We start from the raw sequence: 27,837 nt of genomic DNA on the forward strand, positions 1-27,837 counted from the left end.
GGCACATGTCCAGGAAGATGCAATTGCAGACACTGTCTCTTCTTTATGCCAACTTAAAGCCTTTAAGGAATTTGTCTTCCTAGCCAATACCCCTTTTGTTCCCTGTTAAGAGAAAGAGTATAAAGGGCCAGCCAGACTGTCAGTATTTGTTTGCATTTATTTTCAGAGGAAAGCAGTACTGTTAGACAGTGCTGCCATAAGGGGCACAGAATAGCCCAAAACCAGTTCACCAGATGCATGAAGCTGGTATTAGACGCCTGGCCAATTCCCGAGGGCACCGCCCTCTTGTAATATGTTGATGATTTACTTTTTATGTACTCCTGACCCAAATAGTTGCCTCAATGCATCACTAAGCCTTTTGTGTTTCCTCCATCGGAGTAAAATGGCTGCAAAGCCAGCAAAGACAAACTTCAGTTCTGCAAATCTCACGTAGTGTTCCTGGGCCACTGCCTAGGTCCAGGTACTAAACACCTGACGCCGGAGCGCACGAAGGTGGTAAGTGACATGCAACTTCCCACCTCCCATGCTCAGTTGCGTACCTTCTTGGGACTGATTTCATACTGTCGGCCGTGGATATGCTCTGCCTCCATGACCATGCAGCCTCTGTACGACTGTTTGGGTTCACGGCCATTTGCCCTGACCCCGCAGGCCGAGTCAGACCTCCATCAGCTGAAAGTACAGATAACCAGTGCACCCGCACTGGGACTGCCAGACTATGACAAACCTTTCCAAATGTACGTCACTGAGATGGCGGGACACGCCACTGCTGTACTGACACAAATGCATGGTGACAAAAAGCAACCTGTAGCATACTGCAGTGCCCATCTTGACGCGATGGCTAGAGGGTCTCATCATGCGTCCGAGCGGTTCTAGCAGTCCAGGCACTACTGGACAAAAGTTCTGATGTTGTCCTAGATCACACCATGGTGATCTACACCCCACATGACATACATGGTATCCTGACTCAGGTAAGCCGTCGTCATCTGTCTCTTGCCAGACAGATAAAAATGGAACTCGCAGTGCATTCCTCCTCGAACATCTCATTCCAAAGGTGCGCCACCTTGAATCCAGCCACCTTACTTCCATTAGGTGACGTAGATTCAAATGGGGGAGTAAGTACAGGGGACCAGTTGTTTTACAACTCCCTGACTGACGAACAGGAGGCATTTGACACCGGAAACCAGCATGACTGTGTGGCCCTCATGGCCCAGGAAACGGCTGGGTTTGCGCATGTCACAGACAAACCCCTGCAGAACCCCCAGTTTGAGCTGTTTGTGGATGGATCCAGATACCTGAATGACGAAGGAAGGTTTGTAGCAGGTTTTGAAGTAGTCACACTGAATGAGATACTTGTACAAAAACCACTGCCGCCACACATGTCAGCACAGGAGGCTGAGCTCCGTGCTCTAACTGAGGCCTGTACGATTGCAGAAGGTACCACTGCCAACATCTACACTGATTCTAGGTACGCGTTCGGCATCGCACATGATTATGGACCCATCTGGTGGTCCAGGAGCTTTCTCACGGCACAAGGCAAGCCCATTAAGAATGGTGTATCAGTAGGTAGATTAATGCAAGCCATCATGTTGCCCGAACAGGTGGCCATAATAAAGGTTAAAGCACACACGCAGGGGCTGTCACCAGAGAGCAAGGGGAACGATAGGGCAGCCAAGGCTGCAGCTCTCCTGGACAGGACTCGAGACCCCCCCAAGCCCTGTGTGCTGTAAGGTAGACTCTGGTACCACAGTTCCCTCTGACCTAGGGCCTACGGACACGGGAAGGGAGGTAGAGCAGTGGACCAAGGCAGGTGCTAGGTATGTTGATGGAATGTGGAGAATGGGAAGTAGAATGTGTTTGCCGGCAGCAGTTTTCCCGCAGATGGCGGACCTAGCTCACGGTAAGGTGCATGCCTCCAGGAATGCTATAGTTTCTGTTGTGGACAAGGTATGGTATGCTCCAGGGTTCGACAGGATGGCGAAGGCATATGTGAAGGCATGTGAAGTGTGCACCCTGCACAACAAGTGGTAAGAACCCCCCTCGGAAGTGCACACCCAGACCACTGTATCCCTTTCAGAGATTACAAATCGATTACATCCAGTTGCCCAAATCAGGCAGGTATGAGTACGTCCTTGTGTGCGTGGACCTGTCCAAAGCCACCGCACAATGCACAGCGACTAAACTTGTGCCAGAACTTGTATGCAGATTTGGGGTACCAGAGACAATTGAGAGTGACAGAGGTACACATTTTACAGGTGAAGTGATGCAAGAGATGATGTCAGCCCTTGGGGTGGAACAAGCGTTTCACACTCCATGCCACCCGCAGAGTTCAGGCAAAGTGAAAAGACTAAATGGTACGCTTAAGTTAAAAGAAGTGTTGTTTGGCTCTGTGCCAAGATTGGGGTTGTATCATCCACAGGCCCTACAGCAGGCCTATGACACAGTAGCCGGATATGTAAAGCACCTGTGTGACCAACTAACAGTAACACAGAATCTAGTCTTTTTCTTCCATTCCAGACCCAGACAACTTAGAGGGATCACACTCTCTACAACCTGGAGACTGGGTGGTCGTAAAGAGGCGTGTCCGGAAATCCCTAGGGCTCAGATTCAAGGGGCCCTATCAAGTCCTGCTGACCACACCTACTTCAGTAAAAGTTGAAGGAACTGTTGCTTGTCTTGGGACTAATGGGAATTTTCACGCCCTGCTTTGCCCCCCCCCCCCCCCCCCCCATGAGAAGGAAAATGAAGGACATTTTGTTTATTGATGGACTTTTTGGACTCCTCACTCCATGCTTCGCCCCAATGAGAGGGTGCAAAATGACAATGCCCAGAACCACTTTGTTAGACACCACCAAATACTGGTAGATGGACTGAACACCTGACAGGTGAAAGACTGTTGGACTTGCACACACACACACCTGGTGTCACTAGTCTTCCTTTCCTACCTGTTCCTGTTCTGCCAAAAGAATTGCTTACATGGACAAATGAAAACTCAGAAACCTGGGATAGCTGGTGGGGTAACATATTTAGCCTTCTCAATCTCGCTAATTGGTTCTCTGGTCTGGGAGGGTGGTTCATGGGAATTTTACAAAGTATGCTTCAAGTAGTAATGATTTTGCTCGTCATATATGTTGCTTTAAAGTTAATCATGTCTTGTATCACATGTTGTAGTGAAAAGGCTTTTGCCAAACTTTAACCCAGATGGACTTTGGGACCACCACATGACTCTAGGGAATCTGGCAAGAGCTAGCACCGCTCGGGTGAAGTACCTAGCATGATGATAGACCCTATGTCCAAATGGGGGAATGTGAGGGGTTAATTCTAGATTTTCTCCTATCTCAAATAAAATAGAGAAAAATAAGGTTTGGTTTCACTGTCTGAAATCAAAGTCTTTCTGTATCTCTTTCTGTTCTTGTTATCGACCCTCCCTTTTCTCTCACACAAATTCTTATCTATACTCCCTTTTCCCTTCCCTCTGGGAAAGTATCCTTGAATACTTTTTACTTTGATAAACTGATCATAATATGTTGATGTACTGTCCTGGGAAACCGGGTGTCTTTGAATGGAGTGTTGTTAATTGTTCCTCTAGATGTCCAGCGACCCTGGACATGCGCAGTGATTGAATTATTACGCAACAAATTCTTCGCTTTAAATTCAGTACTTTGCAAATAAACTTCACTTCGCTTTTGACAATCCCATGGTGCATGTGGCTGTCCATCTGCGTCGTCTGAGTACTCATATCTAAGACTAATTCGGAATCAGACAGCATCAGCTGAACGGTCTGATCAAAGACCCCCCTAACACTACCATTCCATATACAGAGAAGGCGCATTTCCTTAACCCATTTTGAGCGTCTTTGTATGTGCGGTCTTTCCTCTAAAGGCCTCTTTGCCTGTATTTACAGAATTCGTAATGCTGCAAGTATTGACCCCTGTATAAACATTACATGGGAGAGCTGGCTTTGTAGGGAACTGCTTTTAGAAGGAAAATCGATACAAAATCCTCATGGATTGTATCATACCCCATTGCTTTTACATAAATGTAACTCTGCTTTTCCCAATTGCTGTTGGGGCTGCTTACTCCACTAAGGCACCCTACAACATTTCTGGGAGTGCCCATCATTTGACCTTACAGGTCCTTAATGCGATCTCTCCTACTGAAAATGTCCCACCCGTTCCTCTTATTTATCTGCTACATGCCCCTGGATAAATACCAGACTACTCCTCCATATCCTAACAGCAGCTAAATGCCTCATCACCCGCTTTTAGAAACGCATTGCTCCACTTCCCATTGTGGACCTATACACACGTATTAAGGATATTCCCCAGATGGAATACCGCTTTGCCTCTGTCCACAAATTCTACTCCATCTAGTCCTTATAGAACTTTTACTCATTGACTGCTAATTTATAGTTTTTCATTATCTTAGTATTGTTCCCCTATATAGCTTCTCTGTAAAGTGCATGACTCCTTAGTTCTCCACTTCCGCCTTCCACTGCTTCCTGTTCCTTTTCCAGCTGTAGAGGGTGGTGAGTGTGACTGGAGTGGCGGTGGTGTGCAGCAGTGTGTACACAGTTCAGGCTTTAAGCTCCTGCGTGCACACATAATATTCACCTATCTTCTTTCCTCCATGCACTGCTTCCGACCCAATACAGGAGGCGTGATGTAGTAACATTATCACGCCTCCTGCACCAGGTCAGCAACACTGATTGGAGGAAAGACTGAACAGATCATGGATAGGTGAGAATCATGTTTAGTTTTTTTTCCGCTGCAGCGTTCAGTGGGGACAGTATTACCATATAAGGGGCTGGTATTACTGTATGAGGGGGCAGTATTACTATACAAGGGGCAGTGTTACTATATTAGAGAGCATTTATGGGAAGACATTATTGCTATATAGGGGAATTCAAGTAGACTCAAGGATGCACTATTACTTTGTAGGGGGCCCTTAAAGGGGGAATTATTTCCCTGAAAAAAACAAAGGGGGCATTATTGTTTAGCAAGCAAAATAAAGCACTATTTCTAGGAGGCACACAGGACATTATTACGTTCCAGGGAGCACTATTGTGACTATTATTACTATGTGGGCACAAAAGGGACATTATTATCTTGTGGGAGTACAAAGTGAGCACTACTATTGAGTATTTAACATCACATTGTGTTGGGTACTAAGAAAAGCACTATTACTGTTTGGGGTACAAAAGATGACACCTTTGCTTTGTGGTGCACTAATAGCATCTATGGCAGAATAAGGGACACTGTTCGGCACTATAATTTTCATTGGTTCTGTCTGTGCCACTATTTTTGGGGGGTAACTATAGTTGGGAAACTATTAGTTCTAAAGTATAGTATTTGGGGACACCTTATCACATAGCAGGTACAATAATAGGGGCAGAAAGAATTGTTGAGTTAGAAGGTACCTCCAACCCCATGCACAATCAGGGGTTCACTAAATCATCCCAGATATATATCTCTCCAGCCTCTGTTTGAAGACTTCCATTGAAGGAGATTCCACCACCTCCCGTGGTAACCTGTTCCACTCATTGATCACTCCTACTGTCAAAGTTTTTTCTAATATCTAATCTGTGTCTCCTCCCTTTCAGTTTCATCCCTTTGCTTCTGGTCTGTCCTTGTGCAAATGAGAATAGAACGGATCCCCCTGCAGTGTGACAGCCCTTCAGATATTTGTAAACAGCTATTAAGTCCCCTCTCAGCCTTCTTTTTTGCAAGCTAAACATTCCCAGATCCTTTAACTGTTCCTCATAGGACATGATTTACAGACCGCTCACTATCCTGGTAGCTGTTCTCTGAACTTGCTCCAGTTTGTCAATATCTTTTTTAAAGTAGGGTGCCCAGAACTGGACACAGTATTCCAGATGGGGTCTGACTAAGAAAGAGTAGAGGGGAATAATGACCTCACGTGATCTAGACTCTATGCTTCTCTTAATACATGCCAGATTTGTGTTCACCTTTTCGGCTGCTGCATCATACTGTTGACTCATATTCAGTCTGTGATCTATTAGTATACCCAAGTCTTTTTCATATATGCTGTTACTTAGCCCAATTCCTCCCATTCTGTATGTGCGGTTTTAATTTTTCATCCCCAGATGTAGGACTTTGCATTTCTCCTTGTTAAATACTATTCTGTTAGTCGCCGCCCACTGTTAAAGTTTGTCCAGTTCTTTTTGAATACTCTCTCTCTCTCTTTTTTTTAGTATTAGCTATATCTCCTAGCTTTGTGTGATCGGCAAACTTGATCAGTTTCCCTTCAATTCCCTCCTGATCATTTAAAAAATGTTGAACAACACTGGGCCTAGGACAGAGACCTGTGGTACCCCACTTGACACATTTTTCCACTTGGATGTGCAGCCATTTATGACCACTCTTTGAGTACGATCACTCAGCCGGTTGTGAATCCAACTAACAGTTGCCTTGTCAATCCCATATTTGGTCATTTTTCCAATAGGTATGGTATGAGATACTGTGTCAAATGCTTTACTAAAGTCAAGACTTACTGTATCTACTGCATTTACCAGATCAATCCAATTGGTGATTCTATCATGGAAGGAAGTTAGATTTGTTTGGCATTACTTGCTGGCTCTGGTTAATTACTCCATTTACATCCAAGCACTTGCATACATGCTGTTTAATAAATTGTTCAAAGATCTTTCCTGTATAGAAGTCAGGCTCACAGGCCTGTAGTTTCCTCAGTCCACCTTCTTCCCTTTTGTGAAGATAGGGACAAATGCCCTTCTCCAATCTTTTGGAATTTCTGTTCTCCAGGAATTTTCAAAGATTATGGTGACTGGTTCAGCAATTACGCCTGCTGCTTCCTTTAGTATCCTAGGATGTAATTCATCTGGACTTGTAGATTTAAATTCACTTAAGTTAGCTAAGTGTTTCCTCATCAGCTCTCTGATTATAGATAGCCTGCATTCTTTTATTTCCTCAATACCACAGGGAAGATCAGATGATGTTACATTTATATGCTTAGAGAAAACAGATACAAAATAGGAATTTAAACGTTCGGCCTTCTCAACATCATTTTAACCAATTCACCATTTTCATTCTGTAAAAATCCTATAGCATGTTTGAATTTTCTTTTGCTTTTCACATACCTGCAAATCATTTTTTATTGCTTTTGGCCTCTCTTGCAAGCCTTAATTCATTATTAGCTTTAGCTATTCTGACACTTGTCCTACAGTTTCTGCAGACCGCATTATATTCTCCTTTATATATTCCCCCTCTTTCCATTTGATAAACATATTTTTCTTTCATTTTAGCATGTATTTAAGTTCTTTTCACTTTTAATAGTAAGGTTCTCAATTGTATTCATTAGCTGCATATTTTTTACTCTGCTTTCACTTCCCTTCCCATATTGTTTCAGTTTAAAGTTCTCCTTATGAGTGTAGCAAGGCGCCTGCTAAATATATGCTTTCCTGTCTTTGTAAGGTGCAACCCTTCTCTAGCAAGAAGTCCATCATATAGGTAATTCACTCCATGGTCTAGAAATCCAAATCTTTGCTGACAACACCCTCAATGTAGCCAGTTGTTCACCTCTAGAGTCCTGTTCCATCTCCTAATTCCATGGCCATCCACTGGGAGCATGAATGGGAAGACCACCTGTGCTCCTAGTTCCTTCACCTTTTTTCCGAGGTCTTCAAAGTCTTTGCAGATAGTTGCAAGGTTATTTTTTACAATGTCATGTGTTCCTACGTGTATCAGCAGGATAGAGTGGTGTTCTGTAGGACTGTAGGACACATCACCTCTTGTTAGGTTATGTCAGGTCTGCGGACAGCTGCCTCTGTTCCTCTTAATAGGGATTCCACCACAACCAACACTTTCTGTTTCTTCTTCACAACAACACTTATTTTTCTCCATCCAAGAGGATTCCGAGTACTTACTATACTGTTCTTTGTGGACACAGTCATTTCTTGCTGTACCGCTTCGTTGTTCTCTTGTGTGAGAGCCTGGTACCGATTCTTGAGCAGTGCGGGTGCTGACTTACTCCTGATCCTCCTGCTTCTTTGGGTCACATATGCCTATTTCTCTGCTTCTTCAGGTATACGGAACATTTATTTTCAGGTAGGACCTGCAGACCGAAGCGCCGTCCTGTCTCCTGAGTCTGCTTCTGTGCCTTCTAGCACTCACAGGGTACTGTAGCTCACTCCTCTGCACAGCCTGCGGGGATCTGTAATCAACTTTATATTTAAACCCTCCAGACCTCACGTATGATACTTGGTGTTGCTATCGTTTCCTGTTTGCATGCAAACTCCTGGTGCAAAATTCTAGTCTGTATTCTGTTCGTTGTACCTCCTAAACCAGTTTTCACTGTGTCTTGGTGTTCTCCCAGCTTCCTATGTGTTTGCTGCTGGGTTTTGTTTGTCTGTCCATTCTCTGTATCTGTGATCTTTGCTCACGACTTTCTCCAATTTATTTTCACTCCTGCATATCAGAGTGGCTCTGTGCATATGACCCTAGATTCCTATCCTCACCAGGTAGGTAGGGATGTCTAGGAGTCAGGGTCAGAAAAGGCAGCCTGGACCTCTCTACCTTCAGGAGTATCTCCAGGACAGAGACACCTCATCCTTATGAGCCCAGGGTAAGGCCCATATCATTATTGTACCGAGCTCCCGCATTCTGTTCTGTCTTCACCTTGGTGTCAGCTGTCTTTCTAGCCATGTGGTTCCATTTGGCAGGGAGACACAGTGTATCCACAAACCATATGTAACATTTTCTTTCAATATTCTGAAGAGACTTTCTGCTCTGTCAAGGAAATCCTCATCTTCCGTAATGAGTTTCAATGTAACTATTGTCTCCTGAAGGTTTTGCACCTTTTCCTCCAATAGAGACACAAGCTTGCACTTCTGACAGGTGAAGTTTGACAAAAGGCCTGTAAACATATCACATACATTGCATCTACTCTCCCCTTCCATGTTGATGTCCACTTCTGAACGTCTAAAAGTCAAGATTTCTTGTGATGATGGTTAACCTATGTTACTAAGTGTAAAACTCTGAGCAACTAGACGCAGCTAAATCCAGCAATCATCCACTCACAGCGACTCTTTGCTCTTCCAAGAATGCATCAGAAATATGTAAATTACCTTCCTAAAGCTCCAATCTCTTGTCTGGTGATGTTTGGATCCGGCTAAATCCAGTTGTCGTTCCACTCACAGTTTCCGCTGATAGGGCAGTGGCAGGCACAAGGTTGTGGGTAGCAGCAGGAAGAACAGTTTCGCAGGCTGTTAAAGGTGTTTGGGGTACTGGAAAAGTGAGAACTCAAAGACACTGTGTTGCAAACTTTGCAGAAATAAGTTATGGTTGGAAGAAGTCATCATGGTGCTCTGTGCTGGATAGACAAGACAGAAAAATGAACAACTCCAGTCAGAATGGACGTCACCTGTGATAACTGTACTGAAATCAGTAATGTGCAGAACAAGTACCTACAGCTATATTGTCACTGTATGGTGGTAATATTTGTCTACAATGGTTCTTATTCAGTAGCAGTATGATATTAGTCAGTCATTGTGCAGTAGTAGCAGTAATGATGTGGTGGTATTATTTGTGCCTTGTATAGTGGTAACATTGGTGTTTGAATAGTGCATTTTGTTCAGTAATTGAATATAGATATTGAATTACTGTATGTTGCTTCTGGTATACCAGCAACAATGTTATATGATGAATATATACATACTATTGATGAGCGAGCATGCTCAGATAAGGCAGTTACTGGAGCGAGCATCACTCTTCTCAAGTAACTGCATTCTTGTCCGAGCAGGCTCGGGGGGGGGGGGGGGGGCGGCGGGTGATTTTATCCTACAACAGGGCAATCACCCAAAAGACTTCCCAAAATTTAAAGAAGCAGCCAGATGGTATTCTGTCTGTAGTGGATTGGTCTAGTTCGATTACCACATCTCAACCCTATTGAGTTGTTGTGACAGTAGCTTGAGCAAATGGTACACAAAATTGGCTAACGTGCTGATCCAACTTGTGGGAGGAGCCTCAAGAAGCATAGGGTGATATTACTGCAGATAGCCTCAAAAAAGTAGCTAAAATTACAAAGATTAGCAAGCCTATAATTGCTGAAAATGGAGGATTCTTTGACGAACTCTGTACTCCTCCTCCTCCTTGCCCACTTCCTCCTACTATAAACTTTCTCCTCATTTGGCATCAAAAACATGGCCCTTTCTTGCTGTCCTTGTATCGCACTTATAATTGAACTTATCATAATGATCACAAACTGAGATGGGTTTATATAAACCAGCCAACCCCTCTAAGGGCTCCTGTCCGCGGGCGATAGTGCATTGCATTACTTGCGACGATAATCTGTCCGCGAGTAACGCAGTGCACGCTTTCCATAGGGTTGCTATGGAAAGTACAGCCCCCTGTCCACGAGCGGAGAATCATAGTGATTCTTTGCTTGCAGGACTTAAATCGCGGCATGCTGCGATTTGTCGCAACTCTCCGCGGTGAGCCTATCTGTCAGATAGGCTCACCGCAGAGAACTGACAGTTCTCCCCCCTGCGGCAGAATATCGCTAGCGTTATTCTGCCTCGCCCATAGACAGGGGGCCTTAGCTGTAGATTTATACTATTTATAACAATGATAAAACAAAATCATTTTCCACACAAAGCAAGACAAGCAAGATTCTGCTGGGTTTAATAGACATGAAAAAATAAAACATTTTGTTCACCAATACACAGTAATGGAGAAGCCACAAGCATCCAGTAACAGTAACATTGTATAATGAGGTGATATGCAGTTTCTGTCTACCCACTGGGTCAAGGAACAGTAACAGTGACTTTATATGCAAATTAGCATCTTTGTGAACTATCCTACTGCATGACATTGAGTAAAGTAATGTGAGACCCAGTATAGCCAATAGTATTTAAAACACTGGTCTACCTATGTTATAATGAGACCATTAAAGAACATAACCCATGTGCTCCACTGAGACCTACATAGGAATCTCATGTTTTACAGAAGAGCTCATGCTATCGGTGCTCAAATAAGAAACACAAGGACTACAATTACCACAATGCATTGCATTATAGGATGAGCGGTGGTGATCAAGAGTAGACATTTCATGGGACACATGTGAAACCTTCAGTAGTTTTAGTGTTTGGCTGAATACTCAAGCTGATCATACTTCCCAGTAAGTCACTTTAGGAAATCTGCCTCCTGAGTAAGTTCCTTGTGTCTATCTGCATACAGTTTGTAGACAATGGGAAAGCCGCAGATGTCACAGTGTGAGGTAGGTATGGAGGGAATGGACAAAAGGTATACCAATAAAACAGCACATTGCCACATCCCTCCCGTTAATTGGCTTGTACCTGCTGCTTTTTTTTTTTCTTTTTTTTAGTGCTTTTACGAGGTCTCTTTTTTTACGTGCTGAATAGGGATGAGCGAACGTGTCCGTTACGGACACATCCGCACCCGGACACCGGCTTTGCCGAACACTGCAGTGTTCGCGCGTAAGTGTCCGGGTGCCGCCGGGGGGCGGGGAGATGCGCGGCGGCGCGGGCGGCAGTAGCGGGGAACAGGGGGGAGCCCTCTCTCTCTCCCTCTCCCCCCCACTCCCCGCCGCACCCCCCCGCGCTGCCACGGCGGCCCCCGAACTTTTTCGCCCGAACACTGAAGTGTTCGCAAAGTTCGGTGTTCGGGCGAAAAAGGGGCGGAGCCGAACGTGTTCGCTCATCTCTAGTGCTGAACTACCGTGTTTCCCCAAAAATAAGACAGTGTCTTATATTAATTTTTGTTCAAAAAGGTTTAACTTTTTTACATGTATAGCTGCCTGGACACTATTTAAATTGACTCTTTAAATTAACTGTTAGCAGGGCTTAATTTTGGAGTAGGGCTTATATGTCAAGCATCCTCAAAAAGCCTGAAAAATCATTTTGCATCCTCGAAAATTCTGGAAAATCATGCTATGTCTTATTTTCAGGGAATGTCTTATTTTCAGGGAAACGGGGTACAACTAATGCAAGCCCCTGAGGGAGCTTTCACACAGGATGGAATATTCCACAGCAGCATTGCGGAATATGCTGTCCCGGAATTCTGCACTGCTAATGTGGATTTCGAATGTGGAATTGCTGGCAGAATTCTGCTATTTTCAATTCTGAACCAAAATCCGCACTTTAGCAGTGCGGATTTTGGGGCTGAATATTCTGCAGGAGGACATATTCCACAAGACTGTTGCAGAATATCCTATCTCTTGTGAAAGGTTCCTAGTGACAGAGCAAGTAGGAAGTTGTAATTTAACAGCAGACTGAGAACTAGAGATGTGCTAAACACATTCTCAAAACTCACGTTTCAGTGAGCTATCAGGGTGCCTTCACTTGTGGCATAAAGATATGCCACAAAATCAACACAAGTAGATCCACAGCAAAATAAGCTGGAATTGCGGATTTTGTGGCATTTTGCTGCAGACTTGTGTTGCACAGTTGTTTACAGAACATTGCAGACTAGGATGAAATTATGCACTGAAAACCCACAAGACATATTGAAAAATCTGTGAAAGAATTTCCACAGCTGCCAAATTCCAAGCAGAGATTTAACCCCTTAATGGCCACCTCATTTTAGGCTCTAGCAGCCAACCGATTTTTCTGTATTTTCAGCGTAACGTTCAAAAATGTATAACTTTTGGATTTTTCCATCAACAAACCAGTATGAGGGGTTTTCTTTTGCAGGCAAGTTGTATTTTTTATCACTATCATTTTAGGGTACATTGAATAACTCTTATTAATTATTTTGGAGAAGAGTAAGGCCACCTGCAGACGAGCGGGTCGGATCCGGCGGCGAGAATTCTCGCCGCAGGACCCGACCCGAGCGCCTGCAGAGACGAGCGCGTACTCACCCGCGCCAGGCGGCCCCGGCTCTTTCATGTGCCGGCTGCCGGGCAGCCGGCGCATGCGCAGACCGGGGCCAGCGGCCGGGTGAGTGACGTTTCTGTGCGAGGCTCTGCAAGCCCCGCACAAAAATAGGACATGCCGCGGTTTGTTTGCTGCGCGAGATTTCGCACGGCCAAACCGCGGCCATCTGCATAGGAGTGCGTATTGTAATGCACTCCTATGCAGGCTTTCAGTGGCAGAAATCCTGCGGAAAATCCCGCAGCGGGATTTCCGCCCGTGTGCAGGCGGCCTAAGAAAGACTGAAATTCCTCTTTGTTTTGTTTTCACAGTATAAATAGAATATAGCATTATTTTGTGGGTTGTTTACATTTTAATACTTTTGCACACTAAAAATACTCTTTTAGAAAAAAAAAAAAAAGATTTGGCCTTGTTGCATTCCTAAAGCCATAACATTTTTAGTTTTCCATTGATGGACTTCATAGAGATTTTGTTTTCTGCGTAATGAACTGTAGTTTACATTGACATCACTTATGGGAACATATAACATTTTTCTCACATTTAATCAATATTTGGGGGGGGGGGGCAACATTAAGAAAAAATTGGCTTTTGTTGTTATAGGATGGGCTGTAGTTTTTAACAATTTGTGGTTCATACAACTTTTTGATTGCATTTTATTCCATTTATTCCGACTGGCAGACAGCCAGTCTCCCGCTCCCGTGCCACTCTTCTAATGTAGCATCATGAAAAGACCTTTTCATTGGAAGAAGACCAAATACCATAAAAAGACATATAGGTGATAACTAACGGATTAAACCCTGTATGTGGTGAAAATTTGGTTAAAATTTCTGCTACATAAATATGCCACTTGTAAAGGCACCCTTAATGCCAACTTTTCTCCCATAGGCTGGCAATGACACCCCTGTGTTGTAGGTGTGATGCCTATAGAGAAAAAGGAACGTGCTTTCTACAACTCCAGCAACCTCTTAAAACTATGCAATCCATACTTCGGAAAAACATTAAGATCCAATGGGAATCCTGTTCAAGATCATGCTTTGTGATACTCTGTCGCTAAACTTTGTAACATTTACTATATACAGCTCTATATCTTATGTGCAAGCAATTAAGGCATTTAATTTTTTTTTTATTATTCTTTAGTGCCCCTGTATTACTTGTGTGGATGCCCTGATGTCTTTTTTGGGGGAAGTTCGAGGTCCATCATTGCTGGATCATCTAATATGTCACAATGAAGGTACTTCATGCACGAAATTTGAAATTCCACATAAACCCTGTTTTTGGTCATTCATGTAACAGAGTCACGCTAGATTGTGAGTTTCATAAAATGATCATATGTTGTCTTGGTATAGCATATCAGAATGCCCACGTGAGGTTAGCACTTTCTAATCTCAGAAGCATGATGCCAGCATGATATGTGTTCCAAACAGTGCAAAAGAGGAGGATTATTGAGGGAAATTAGACCCTTCCCAATACAGGGACCCCTATGACAGCAGACGGTCAGGTGTTTTGTAAAGTAAAGCTGACATTGTAGACCTACAGCATCAGCAATATCAGCACACAACATAGTTTATCAATTTACACATATGCAGCATATTTTTAGCTCTAGGCACGCATTCCGCAACTTTTCATCAAATTGCAAAAATCAAAAAATGTCACAATTTTCTAACATTATGAGTATTACATCACTTCTAGGTGTATGCTCATACACAATACAGTTTTGTAGCAGTTTAAACATATACAACGTTCTCTCTTATATGCACGCACACTATTCCAACGCTATGTATGCATACAGCATTATGTGAAGTTGGAGACCAATGCACTCAGGAGATGAAAGGCAGCAGCACAACTAAAAATGATCTATACATACGAGGCAATATCATAATTTTTTTAAAAGATGGTATATGCAAAATTAATATAAATATATATATAGTGTGTATGTATATGTATATTTATTTATTTATTTATTTTAAAAAATGGGATGATGGGGCTTCTAGGACACAAGTATGTCCCCCTTTAAATAAATCTTAATTATTACTGTTAAGTGTATGAGTGCCATGAGAAAAAAATGGATCCAAAACACGGAGGTTTGTTGTATAGGATATATATATATGTAATTTATTATTGTTGACTAAAGTTTATGATTATAACATTTAATCAGTGATAGTCAAAGAAGATTCACATGGGGCATTGTACAAATAAATTTGGAATATTTTTTTATGTTAAAAATCATTCCCATGCTTGTATGTATCTTATATTGCATGTCCCTTTAACAGCCAGCATCCCGGCTTGTAGTGCTATAGTGGTAAATTAGCAGGTCATAAGAATGAGATATCTTATGGATGAACAATGAAGGTTATCTCTGCTGACTCCTCCATACATATGTGTATTTGGGTTAGCCAAATGTGGAGAGTAATATAACTACCTGAGACGAGAACTCTTTAGCTGCCCTTACCCATTAGGTAGGTGTTCTTCCAGCCATCAGATGTGTATGGGGGTCACCCATCCTTTGTTCCAGCAGGAGACACCTCTACAAGCGGCTTATTCCCTTCTCCCCATTGAAAAACATGCATGCCCAGCCAAGTATGGGGGCATAAGGAGGAATAGCAATCTGAACTGTAGTAAGAAAAGATTGCTTTTGGCTATAAACTGGATTTCATAAAGTTATTGACGTAGCTATGATATCCTTTTTATATATCCATATACAGTGTTTAGTATAGCTACTGTTTTGCTGATAAATGATAATAATGATGACACCTGTACTAAAGATAGATGCATAATTTGTACATAATGTTCAATTGCTAAACTAGAAGCACTTGTTTCCTGGTATTGATGTAGCTTACATGTATTTTGTAATGACATTTATTGACAATTTTGTAACCAATTAAATAATGGTCCTCATGTTTTTTTTTGTTCTTATTCAATTTCCTTGGGCTCATACCATCTTTAGTGTACTAATTATAATAAAGCATTATATGGGTGATTTGTATACAATTAGCAAGGCAGCATTCACTCATCTAGCACATTATAATATGACCTCCACATTATATGCTTTGTCCAGTCATGTTGGGCAGCTCACACAAACCTCACTGTAGCACACGTCACACTACTTTTCACACATTTATCATTTTACAACATTCACAATTTGACCATTCAGTATGCATCTACTTCTATGTTCTGTACACAACTAATCGAAAACAATGAGTGCTATTTAACCCCTTCACCAATGAAAACTGTTTAATACCACTATCCAAGGAATTGCACCAGAGGCATAACTTGAAGCTCCTGGGCCCCAATGCAAAACCTGTAACAGGGCCCCCAACTATAATGCTTTATTCATAGTACTATAGTTATTGAATTGCACCATTCCAGGAGGTCATTACATTCTGAGTTTGGTGACAGATTCCAGACCTTAACTAATGATGTTGCAGATAAGATGCAGGAGAGGCACAGCTCATGTCTTCCCTGTATTTTCAAATGCACAGGTTACTTGCAACAGTGATCAGGTCATTGGATACCATGGAGTCAATATGCCCCATTATCTCATGCTATCTCTGCTAAACAAAGCCTAAATGTGAAAATGTGAAGCATTTAAAAAAATATAACATTATAACTATAAAATTAAAAAAGTACCTCTGCCTTTCCAGGGTTATGATATATCAGCCAGGTCAAAGCCAGCTAGTGTAAAACTAAAATGTGTTATCATACTTTGGTTCCAAAAGGCTAAGAAAGGCCTGGTAAAGAGGTTAAATGCACTCATTAATGTACTCATCATATTTATTAAAATGTGTTATTTTTCAAACAATAGCAGCAAACAACATCAATCCCTCACATAACAAATCCAGCACAGTATTTCAGCTTAGATCTGTTCACATCACATTGTAGGTCCCGTTCAAGGCCTCCAGCATAGATCTGTCTCAAAATCCTGCATGAAATAGCGCAGTATGCTGTGTTCTGTCTGAGAAAATGCTGTAAGGCTTCACAAAAGTCGGATGAACCCCATTATAGTCAATGGGGTCTCACTGGTGCCATTTGTGTCCATCATAGGATGACAAACCAAACACAGATGTGAACAGAGCCTTAGGAAGAATATTATTACCCTTAGGCCTCAAGCCCACGGCCACGTTAGATTTTGACTGCAAAATCCCCGGCAGGGACCCCCAGAAACCCATACTGAGCTGTGCGATTTGTGCTCTTGCGCAGTGCAGGCATGATGCGTCAGTGCTGGGCTATGATGGGGATTCCCGCGATACTTCTGCAGTGCTCACTGTGAAAGTGCCACGGGACGGATGGCTTCCATTGACTAATGGAAGCCGTGTGAGCGATTTTCCGCACCGAATAGAACATCCTGCGATTCTCCCCTGCGAGTGGAAAATCGCAGTTGATTTCCGCTCGTAGGCAGGGAAGAACCTTTTAATATAGCATGTCTATGGGCGGACATTGCTGCGGAATTTTCGGTGGGCGTTTGGCCGCGAATTCCGCAGCGAAAATCCGTCCGAGGGCATTGGGCCTTACATTATTTTTTTACTCCTACCCATTACTTTACTAGGGAAATATTATGAAATACTGAATTCTGTTTTTCTTTACAATACCTAGTGGGACAACACTACTCTCACCATAGGTAATAGAGGTAATAAAACTTGCTATATAATGCAGTGGCCTTGAGCAGTTATACCAACAGGGCCTTCCTTACTAAAGCTGAAGATTTTCTGTATGTCTATGAATACATCAGTGAAAAAACATGATTTCTAAATTATTAAAAGTGTTGAGTAAACTCCAAACTGGTTTGTGTGAAGTTCTGCTTAACGCTCACTTTAATTGTTATATTACCAGCATGCTCTAATAAGAAGTAATTATTGAAATTGCTTCCTTTATCAAATGGGAGTCAGGGTTGACAACGGTCCAGGAATTCCTGGAGAGTCCATAAAAATGCTGGAGGAGCTTGTGCAGGTTGTTATGATTGTAATTATCAGCATTTTACAATAATACTAATATCTCCATATTCTGGGCTACAGTCATATATCATTTATAATCTTTAGGGTTTATTAAGATTGTCCAATGTGTCCATAAAAAAATTTCAATATTCATAATTTTTGGAAAAGCTGTCCAGAAAAAAATCAGATTGGCAACACTGACAGGAGTGTAATTTACAAGACCCATTAATAAACTTCGGTATGGTTTCCTGTCTCCTATTTTGGTTCTATTTTTAATACATTTCGATATGAATTTTCCTTTGACGTGACTAATACTTATATAAATATCATATTCTGATGTCAGAACTTGGCATCTATAGAGTGATGAGTGGTGCTACATGGTGGGCGCTGCTTAGATCTACCTGCAGAAGCAGTCTGCTACAGATTGCTTTGTAGTATGTATTATATAGTCCTGTGCGCGCCGACAGCTGAAAGACAATGAATGTACTCATATGCTGCAGACCTTCATTATGATAAGAATGAGAGAGTTTCAGATCAATTAATTAATAAATGATGAACAGAAAACTCCCTTTTTCTTTTCGAAAAAAGTTTTTTTCAGCAGCTGAGGTGTATATTATAAGGAATAATGCAAAACCCCTATAGATTATAAGGAATATTCACTTGAGAGTTCCATACCCTGTATAAATGCCCTGGACCTACTTTATTATGGTCATGGAAGCTCCCTGGTGATCGCTCTTCTTGTCATTTTCAGTAAGGGGGGCATTATCTGATTGTCAAGTATATATTCTCTCCTGCTAAATTCACAATACAATAAACATTTACTTTGTGGTAAAAGTTCAACATCGCAAAGTTGAAGGCAAGGCAGGTCTAAAAGCTATGAACATCTGACATGTTAAAGGGAAGCATACACAGCTGTCAGACAAATGTACATATTATTAGAGTATAGTACATGGGGATTAGCGTCCACTATGGAGCCACTTACCCCTAGAGAAACAAGTAAAATCTACCTTGTCCAATACAAGTTGTCCAGTCTTGGAGGAATTGTCTGTCAGCTCTCATAGAGTGGTATTGGACTCAACTAAAATTGTTGAGTTCTGCAGACAACAATGTTTATATGTAGGATATATAGAACGTGCAAGCTGGAAGGTTTACAGTCCTTCAATCAGAGATTGCTGGACTAACATTACATGATTTCCATGTTCTAATAGTTGGAGTAGAAGGTTGTTTCTGTTCTCTGTTTTTGCTATTGATAATTAGGATTTTCATCCCTGTCCGTCTAGTGCTGCTCCTATCTTTGGCAGTGCTGTGTTAATATTCTTTGCTACGTTATCACAATAAAGACAAGCTAGGTACTCTTGCACATACATTGATGACCAGTCAATCTCGCAGCGCACACATATTGTTTACCGTCACATTCAGATGTCAAACATACTCACACGCACCTTCTCATTCCACACAACCATCACAGATTCCCAAATCAATATGCACCTATACAGCCTTTCACCACACATCACAGTATTTTCCTGGGTTCATTAGGGTCCCTTTGGGACATTTGAAATGTTCAGCAAAGTCCCTTGAATTTGACAGTGTCCCAATAACTCTAAATTTAGCTGGACTATGTGGATCTGTAACCAATCCTTCATGACTGCTCTCAGGGGTCCGCACAGAACACCACACCTGCAAGAAAGAGTAGCATAGCTTAGTTAACAGCAAATATCAGACTTAGCATGACGACATTTGCACTGCCATTGAACTCAGTGGAGTCGCAGTGTGAGTTGCAGGTTGCTGTGACCATAAGCGGGCACAGAAAATCCAACCTTTATGAATTTTTTGCAACTGCAATATCATGGTCATGGCAACCTGTGACAGTCTGCAAGAATGTTGGCTGATGACATGCGGTTGCAATATCATCTGTAACATGTCTGTATGATGGACTTGTTACAACACACTTGTGTGAAACTGGCCTTAGCTAAGAACTACACAGCTACTTTGGTTGTGCTACATAGTGAGTAATAAAAGGGAATGTAGTCACATTGCGACCTGCGATGTAGCCTGTGTAATCTTTGTTGTGCAGCCAAAGTTGTCGTGTAGCCTAACCTTTAGGCCTCCTTCACACAGGCGACACGGCATCGCTGCGAGAAAATCGCAGCGATATTGCATCGCTGGTCCGTGCAATATCGCTGCGTCTTCTCGCGGCAATACCGCGATTTTGTAGCATCACATGCGAGGATTTTCAGGGGGGAAGCTTGAAATATAAGCCTTAACCCAAAAAAAAGCTGTAGCAAATTTATTTCAATAGTAATAAAACCTCCAGCGGAGGAATTCAACTAATGCAACACGTTTAGGCTATATGATAAAGCCTTTTTCAAGTATTCAATGAACCAATCACAGCCATTCATTGAGCACTGGCTGTGATTGGCTAAGCGTCAGCCAATCACAGCCAGCGCTTCCAGGACGAGGGATTTTTCAATCTCCGGCCAGAAGATGAAGAGAAACAGTGTCGGGACCTTGGGAGAAGCTGCGGCGGCATCGGAGAGCACTTCTAAGGTGATGTATGTGGTTTTTTTTTACATTTTTTTCTGCAGCTAGGGCTTAGATTAGGGCTTTGACAGTAGGATTTCCTACTGTCAAAGTTGCATCGGACCGCACGAAAATCGCGTTTACATGGGATACAACAGAGACGAAAGCTCCATAGGGAAACATGGGCTACAAAACCTCACGAGTCGCGGGCATATCACCGAACCTGCAAGGTTTTTGTGTTGGGTTGTTGCATGCGACAAAACATTGCATGTGTGAAGGAACCCATAGGAAAGCATGGTCTTCACATACATGCGATTTGTAGCAGTGTAGCAACGCGACAAAATCGTGTGACTTTGTCGCCCGTGTGAAGGAGGCATTATAGCAGTAGATTTAACCAGCCATTGTTAGTGCTATCAAAACAGCTCAGTTTTTGTGGATGTCACCTGTGCAAATCCTACAAAGAAAAGCTGATGATTGGTCAGTCCCACTCCAGGTAATCTCTTTTCTTCACCGTGTTTATGTAACCATGATTTGTATGCCTGCAACAAAGAAAATGAAGGAATAGAGGACATTTACTATGCATGGAGACAAAGAGAGCCCATGAGATTATGGACTACTTTATATAAAATATTTAATAACTAATATATATATACACATACACACATCCTAGTTTGTTATCAAAACTACTCTGCTCTCATGTGTATGCATTATGTAACTACACACTATGCCTCACACTCACTCCTCATCACCATAGCATCTACAGGATGGGTCATGGAAAATTTGCCCAGCACTGCACTCTTATGAAAGCTATCTATAAGAAAATCTTTGTTGCCCACAGCAACTAATCATAGTGCAGCTTTCATTTCAAATACTGGTATAATGAAAGCTGCGCTGTGATCGGTTGTCATGAGCAACAAAGATTTTCTTTTAGACAGCTTTCCTAGGGTTGCGGTGCCAGGCTAATTTTCTGTGGCCCATCCTGTAAAACAAACTTCATTCGAATGTTGTTTATTAAAGATGAGCGAGTATACTCGCTAAGGCACATTACTCGAGCGAGTAGTGCCTTAGCCGAGTATCTCCACGCTCGTCTCTAAAGATTCAGGGGCCGGCGGCGGGGGAAAGCGGGGAGGAACGGAGGGGAGATTTTTCTCCCTCTCTCCCCCCTGCTTCCCACTGCAACTCACCTGTCACCCGCACCGGCCCATGAATCTTTAGAGACGAGCGGGGAGATACTCGGGTAAGGCACTACTCGCTCGAGTAATGTGCCTTAGCGAGTATACTCGCTCATCTCTATTTTTTATCAAAAAGCATTTTACTTGGATGTGCTAAGAATAAAAGAAAAACCTGCTCAATCTTTTGAAAAATTCCGCCAGCGTCTACAAAACTAGGCCAGTGGAGCGAAACGCTAATGGACCTCCACGTTGGTTTGCCCTGATTATTTTGTGCATTCGAAACAGCTGACACCTTTGCATTATAACTACTATTCCTAATTCCAAAGAATGATTTTCCTGAGCATGGATATTTACATATATAGAATGCAGTTGTCATCCTGGGACGGGCTTTCTGCTAGTCTATAATATTATGCCCAACCCACCCTGTATATTTTTATATTTTTTTATGTATCAATATTGAATCACAGTTAAATTTGTACACCGTTTAGCAGAAAAAAAAATCAAGTCTCTACAAAGTGATGTATTAATTACAGTTATTACACTCCAAATAATTGAAGACATATCTATTCACTTCCTTCAAGTCAGTATTTAGTTGAGGCATATTTGACAGCAATTTGTAACATCCCAAGCTTGCTGCACACAACACAGTACTGACAACCAGCATGTTTTACAGAGGAATAGTGTGTTTTCATGTTGTTTGGTGATGGCATTTTTTTAATGTCCAAAAAGCTGTTTTTCATTTTATCAGACCACAGAACCTTTTCTAACTGCTGTCTAAGGGCTCAGCCAGACGGGCGTTTTTTTGCGCGATTTGCGCATGCGCATGCGTCCGGCGATTTTATAAAACCATTGCTTTGCAATGCTATCGGACACATGAGCGCTTTTTATGCGCTCGTCCGATAAATTATACAACAGAAATCGCAGATCGCACCTATCTGCGATTCCTGTTCTCTTCTCTATATGCGCTCAATGGGGCCGGCAGCAGCAGTGCCGGCCCCATTGAGAACATATAGTAGACAAATCATTCTCCTCTGCCACAGCTGTGACAGCTGTGGCAGAGAAGAATGATGTTTGCCCAATACAGCCGGCTCTATTGAAAGCAATGGGCTGCCGGCGATCGCACGATGAATTTTCAGGAAGGGCTTAAAAATATAAGCCCTTCCCGGAAATTCATCCAGAAATGTGTAAAAAAAAAAAAAAAAAAAATACTCACCTAGTCCCGGCAGACGGAGTTCAGTCGCGGCCGGCCGGCAGTTCTCCTAAACTGCTCTGAGTAGTATTCAGCAGCCGGGGATTTAAAATCCCCGCCTGCTGAATGAGCTGCCTCTGATTGGTCACAGCTTCACCAAATCAGAGGCAGCTCTCACTTACCCATTCATGAATTCATGAATGGGTGAGTGAGTGCTGCCTCTGATTGGCTCAGCGCAGGGACCAATCAGGGGCAGCTCTCACTCACTGTCATGCGATCCGCAAATCGTGGGAAAAAACGCCCGTGTGACTAAGGCCTAAGGGTGACTACCCACTACAGGTTTTTTTCACTGAGAAATTTGCAGCATTTTTTTTCTGCAGCAGTCTATGGGACTTGTAATGTTAAAATCGTGATACCGCAAAATCGCAATTTACCGCAAAATCGCGATTTTAACATTACAAGTCCCATAGACCCCTGCAGAAAAAAAATGCTGCGAATTTCGCAGTGAAAAAAAGCTGTAGTGGGTAGTCACCCTAAGGGCTCAGTCACACGGGCATTTTATCCTGCGTTTTTTCGTGAGTAAAAAAGATCGCACTATATATAACCAATGCTTTTCAATGGCAGTGGCATCATGAGCGAATTTTACATGCGGAAAAATGTCTGCGGCGAAAATTACAGGACACAGTTTTTGAAATCACAGGTAACTGCGGCATCTGTATTTTTGATTGTGAAACCCCTGGATGCGACAGCTTGTGCTTCACCTTGTGCTCAATGGGGCCGGCGGCAGCAGCGACGACCCCATTGAGAACATACAGTGAAGATCGCGAACCTCTGTGACAGCTGTGGCAGAGGAGCGCAAAGTTCTCCCATTGAATTCAATGGAGTCGGTGCTACAGCCAGCTCCATTGAAAGCAATGAGCTGCCGGCAAGCCCTGCAGTGATTTGGGGGAAAGGCTTTAAATATAAGTCCTTCCCTAAAAATCATCCCTAAAATATGTAAAAAATAAAAAAATATATATACTCACCTCTGCAGCTGCCGGGGCTCAGGCAATTCTAGCCGGGTCTTCTCCTGAACTGCTATAAGTAGCTTTCAGCAGACGGGGATTTAAAAGGGCTGCCTCTGATTGGCTGAGCACTCTGACCAATCAGAGGCAGCTCTCAGCTATTGAATGACAGCTGAGAGCTGCCTCTGATTGGTCACAATGCTCAGGCAATCAGAGGCAGCCCTTTCAGCAGGCGGGGATTTTAAATCCCCGCCTGCTGAAAGCACTTCATAGCAGCTCAGGAGAAGACCTGGCTAGATGCGCCTGAGCCCCGGCAGCTGCAGAGAGGTGAGTATATATATATATTTTTTATATTTTAAACACATTTTAGGGATGATTTTCAGGGAAGGGCTTATATTTAAAGCCCTTCCCCGAAAAATCACTGTAGGGCTTGCCGGCAGCCCATTGCTTTCAATGGAGCTCGCTGTAGCACCGGCTCCATTGAATTCAATGGGAGAACATTGCGGTCCTCAGCCACAGCTGTGGCAGAGGATTTGTTCATCTTAGCAGGGAGTCCCCTTGTCACTGAACGTTGTGACAGGATTGTCACAGTGTCCAGTGACAATGGGACTCCGCGCGGAGATGAAGAAATCCTCTGCCACAGCTGTAGCAGAGGATCGCAATTTTCTCTGTATGTCAATGGGGCCGCTGCCGCCCCATTGACCAAAGGTGAAACCCCTGGATATGACAGCATCCAGGGGTTTCACATCCAAGGAATCCCCTGCTGCAGCTGTCACAGCCACAACAGGGGATAGCGAGCAGCGCACTTTTTGTGTGGAAAAACACAGCCAAGTGTGCTTTTTTCTGCGTGGCGCCCGCTTCGGTCATGCAAATTTTTGAGCACATGCGTTTTGCGCACAAAAATGTGCGCGTTAAAACGCCTGTGTGACTGCGCCCTGAGTCTCTCAAAAGCCTTTAGGAAAGCTTTTGCCAAAATTGTATATAAAGACAATAGCAAACATAAAGATTTTTCATTGTATTTGAAGACAGCCAGAAAAACGTAACTTTCTAAGGGCAGGGAAGGGATGCAGTTATCAGGGGAACCGAGACTTTGACTGGGAGTGATCTTCCTAAAATTCCTCTGGTGATCAGATAGATCGCTCATATATTGAGCTAATTTTGGAGCCAAACAATCCTCTGAGATTAGTGCTTTTCCTTTGTGCATCATGCTCACCACTTTTTAAAAACGTTGTTGTGATTTAGCATTAGGAGTACAGACTTTCATGGCCAACAAGTTTACAATAAGGGCTCCCACCCACTAGCGTTTTTTTTCACTGCGAAATTCGCACGTTTTTTTTTTCTACAGGGGGTCTATGGGACTTGTAAAGCTAAAATCGCGATCGCGCAAAATCGCGATTTACCACGAAATCGCGATTTTGCGCAATCGCGATTTTAGCTTTACAACTCCCATAGCCCAAAGACCCCTGCAGAAAAAAAAAAACGCTGCGAATTTCGCAGTAAAAAAACGCTAGTGGGTGGGAGCCCTTATTTATATCACAAACTGGCATAAATTATAGCACAAATCTCTACTCTTAGCTAGCTTAGATTTGATTGTCCAGTGCATGGAGGCCACCAATGCACCTAAATTATTTAGAGACATGCGCCTCTTACTCCAGCGCAGTTTATATCAAGTAAAGCTGAGCACATATATATGTTTAGTATATGAAAACATGTTGTCTTAAATAACATAACTGGCAATCTGCAAAACCACATTTGAAAATCAGTGGCTTTTCCAATATGTGGTTCTACCATGCCTTTTTTGGTGGGATCTTGGCTTTGTGGCTCAACACTGCCGATATGTGAATACAAGGATAACAGTCTTTTCTCTTGAATAGCACGGAAATCTTACACTGATTCAACGTTGTTAGCAATGAAATATGAAAGATTCTGGCTATATTATTTGGTCACAGTATAGTGGAAGAAATTGGTCAGTCTATGGCAACTGTATTCAGTTACTGTATGAAAGTATGATTTATATACTTTCTTGCAATATTATTCCATTTCTGCATGACACTATTATGGTATTATTCAGTCACTGTATGGAAGTATTATTTAGTATTATTCAATTACTGACTGCTCTTTCAGTGTTTCCTTTGCTGGTTCTATCTCTGCTCCACTTCCTCTCGCTGTTGGGGTACCCCAGGGCTCGGTCCTTGGTCCCCTTCTCGTCTCTATCTATACTGCCCCAATTGGACAAACCATCCACAAATTCGGCCTCCAATACCATCTCTATGCTGATGACACCCAACTATACACCTCCTCTCGTGAGATCTCTGGACCATTCCTCCAAAATATCTACGACTGTCTGTCCGCTGTCTCTAACACTATATCTTCCCTTTTTCTCAAACTAAACCTCTCTAAAACTGACCTCCTGGTCTTTCGACCTTCCAACCGACCTCCCCTCAACATCTCCATTCCAGTGTCTGGCACCATCATAACCCCCAGACGGCATGCCTGGTGCCTTGGGGTCACACTGGACTGTGACCTCTCCTTTACCCCCCATATCCAATCTCTGGCCCAAACATGCTACATGCACCTCATAAATATTGCTAAAATACGGCCGTTCCTAACCATGGACACGCTAAAGACACTCGTGGTCGCCCTCATCCACTCCCGGCTTGACTACTGCAACTCGCTACTCATCCCCCGCATTAGACTTGCTCCACTCCAATCCATACTAAATGCAGCAGCTAGGCTCATTTTTCTATCCAGTCGTTACTCAGACGCCTCTGCGTTATGCCAGTCGCTGCATTGGCTGCCCATCCACTGCAGAACTAAATTTAAACTTCTCTACCTCACTCACAAAGCTCTGCATGGCGCTGCGCCACCATACATCGCCTCCCTCCTGTCAGTACACCACCCAGCCCGCTCACTCCGATCGGCTAACACCCTCAGACTAAACACGCCTGTAATACGAACCTCTCATGCTCGCCTACAGGACTTCACCTGAGCAGCACCCATCCTATGGAACGCTCTACCCCAAGGCATCCGGACAATTCCCGATGCACGAAATTTCAGGCGTGCCTTAAAAACGCACCTCTTCAGGGAAGCATACCAAATCTCCTGACCCAGTCCCCCTCCCCTCCCTATGGGGCCCACCCCATTTGCCTTCTAATAATTGATCTGCTCATGAAATTCCCTATTGCCTGTGTTCCCCATGCCTTGCTCCCCCCCACCCTTTGCCCCTCCTGTACCACCCCCAACCCATTTGTGTCAAACCCAATGTACCTCACATTGTAATTGTTGTATTGTTTTGCATTTATCCATGCCTGAAAGCGCTCCGGAATAAGTTGGTGCTATACAAATAATACAAAGATTATTATTATTATTATTATTATTAATAATAATTACTGTATTGCAATATCACTGTATGGAGATATTTGTGCACTTTATGGAGGTATTATTTAGTCATTATTATCGTATGGTAGTATTACTTGGTAATGGGGGGCAGACAGAACCTTTTCACTTTTCCTATCAGATGGCAAAGTAATTGGCCCTGAGCTCAACATAGCACCTACATTTTACATTCTAGCACTTACATGGTAGGCTGCCTTTAGGCCACCGTTGTCAGCGATATTCTCCCCAAGTGTTTGCCGTCCATTGACCTTCTCTCCATTCACACTGTAAGCACTATATTGACTAATCATGCACTCAGTACGGTTTTTAAATGCCTCTAGAGATGCGTTTTGCCACCAAGGACGTAGGTTACCATCTTCATCGTATTCCCGGCCTGCAATAGAATTATATTTGAACAGCATATTTTTAAACATAGCAAAATTCATTTTCCATTTTTCCTTTTAACAAATAGAAACACAAATAACCGAGAACAGGACAAGCCTGCAAGGGGGTTGTGGTATATCATTAGCGGCAGTATACCACTTAGTATACATCTGAAAGAATGGGGAGATCATATCAGACACAGTCACATGGATAATCTCATCAATAGTGAGGGCAGGTAGTCCTTTGTTGAAAAAATGAATTGTTCAACAACATATTTAAATATAATAATATGTGAATATTTCATTCCCATCAATCAGGCATGAACAAGGCTGGGCAAAAAATGAAACCATATAATAACGACCAACAGATAATACATATTTTCATCAGCCAGACTATTTCT

The 27,837-nt window shown here is 42.8% G+C and overlaps 1 protein-coding gene across 1 annotated transcript in view; it reads right to left on the bottom strand.

The window, feature by feature from the left end:
* Positions 1-11,615: 11,615 nt before the first annotated feature.
* Positions 11,616-27,837, bottom strand: part of ECE2 (endothelin converting enzyme 2) — a 75,009-nt gene continuing 58,787 nt past the window's right edge. Inside the window, exons 17-19 of the mRNA XM_066603249.1 lie at positions 27,257-27,447; positions 20,757-20,852; positions 11,616-19,470 (exon numbers count right to left, since the gene is read on the bottom strand). Of these exons, the coding sequence (XP_066459346.1) occupies positions 19,294-19,470; positions 20,757-20,852; positions 27,257-27,447 (464 nt within the window). The 3' untranslated portion in view covers positions 11,616-19,293. The remainder of the gene's footprint in view (positions 19,471-20,756; positions 20,853-27,256; positions 27,448-27,837) is intronic.

The sequence above is a fragment of the Eleutherodactylus coqui genome, chromosome 1 (assembly GCF_035609145.1).
Source record: "Eleutherodactylus coqui strain aEleCoq1 chromosome 1, aEleCoq1.hap1, whole genome shotgun sequence".
NCBI classification, from domain to species: Eukaryota; Metazoa; Chordata; class Amphibia; order Anura; family Eleutherodactylidae; genus Eleutherodactylus; species Eleutherodactylus coqui.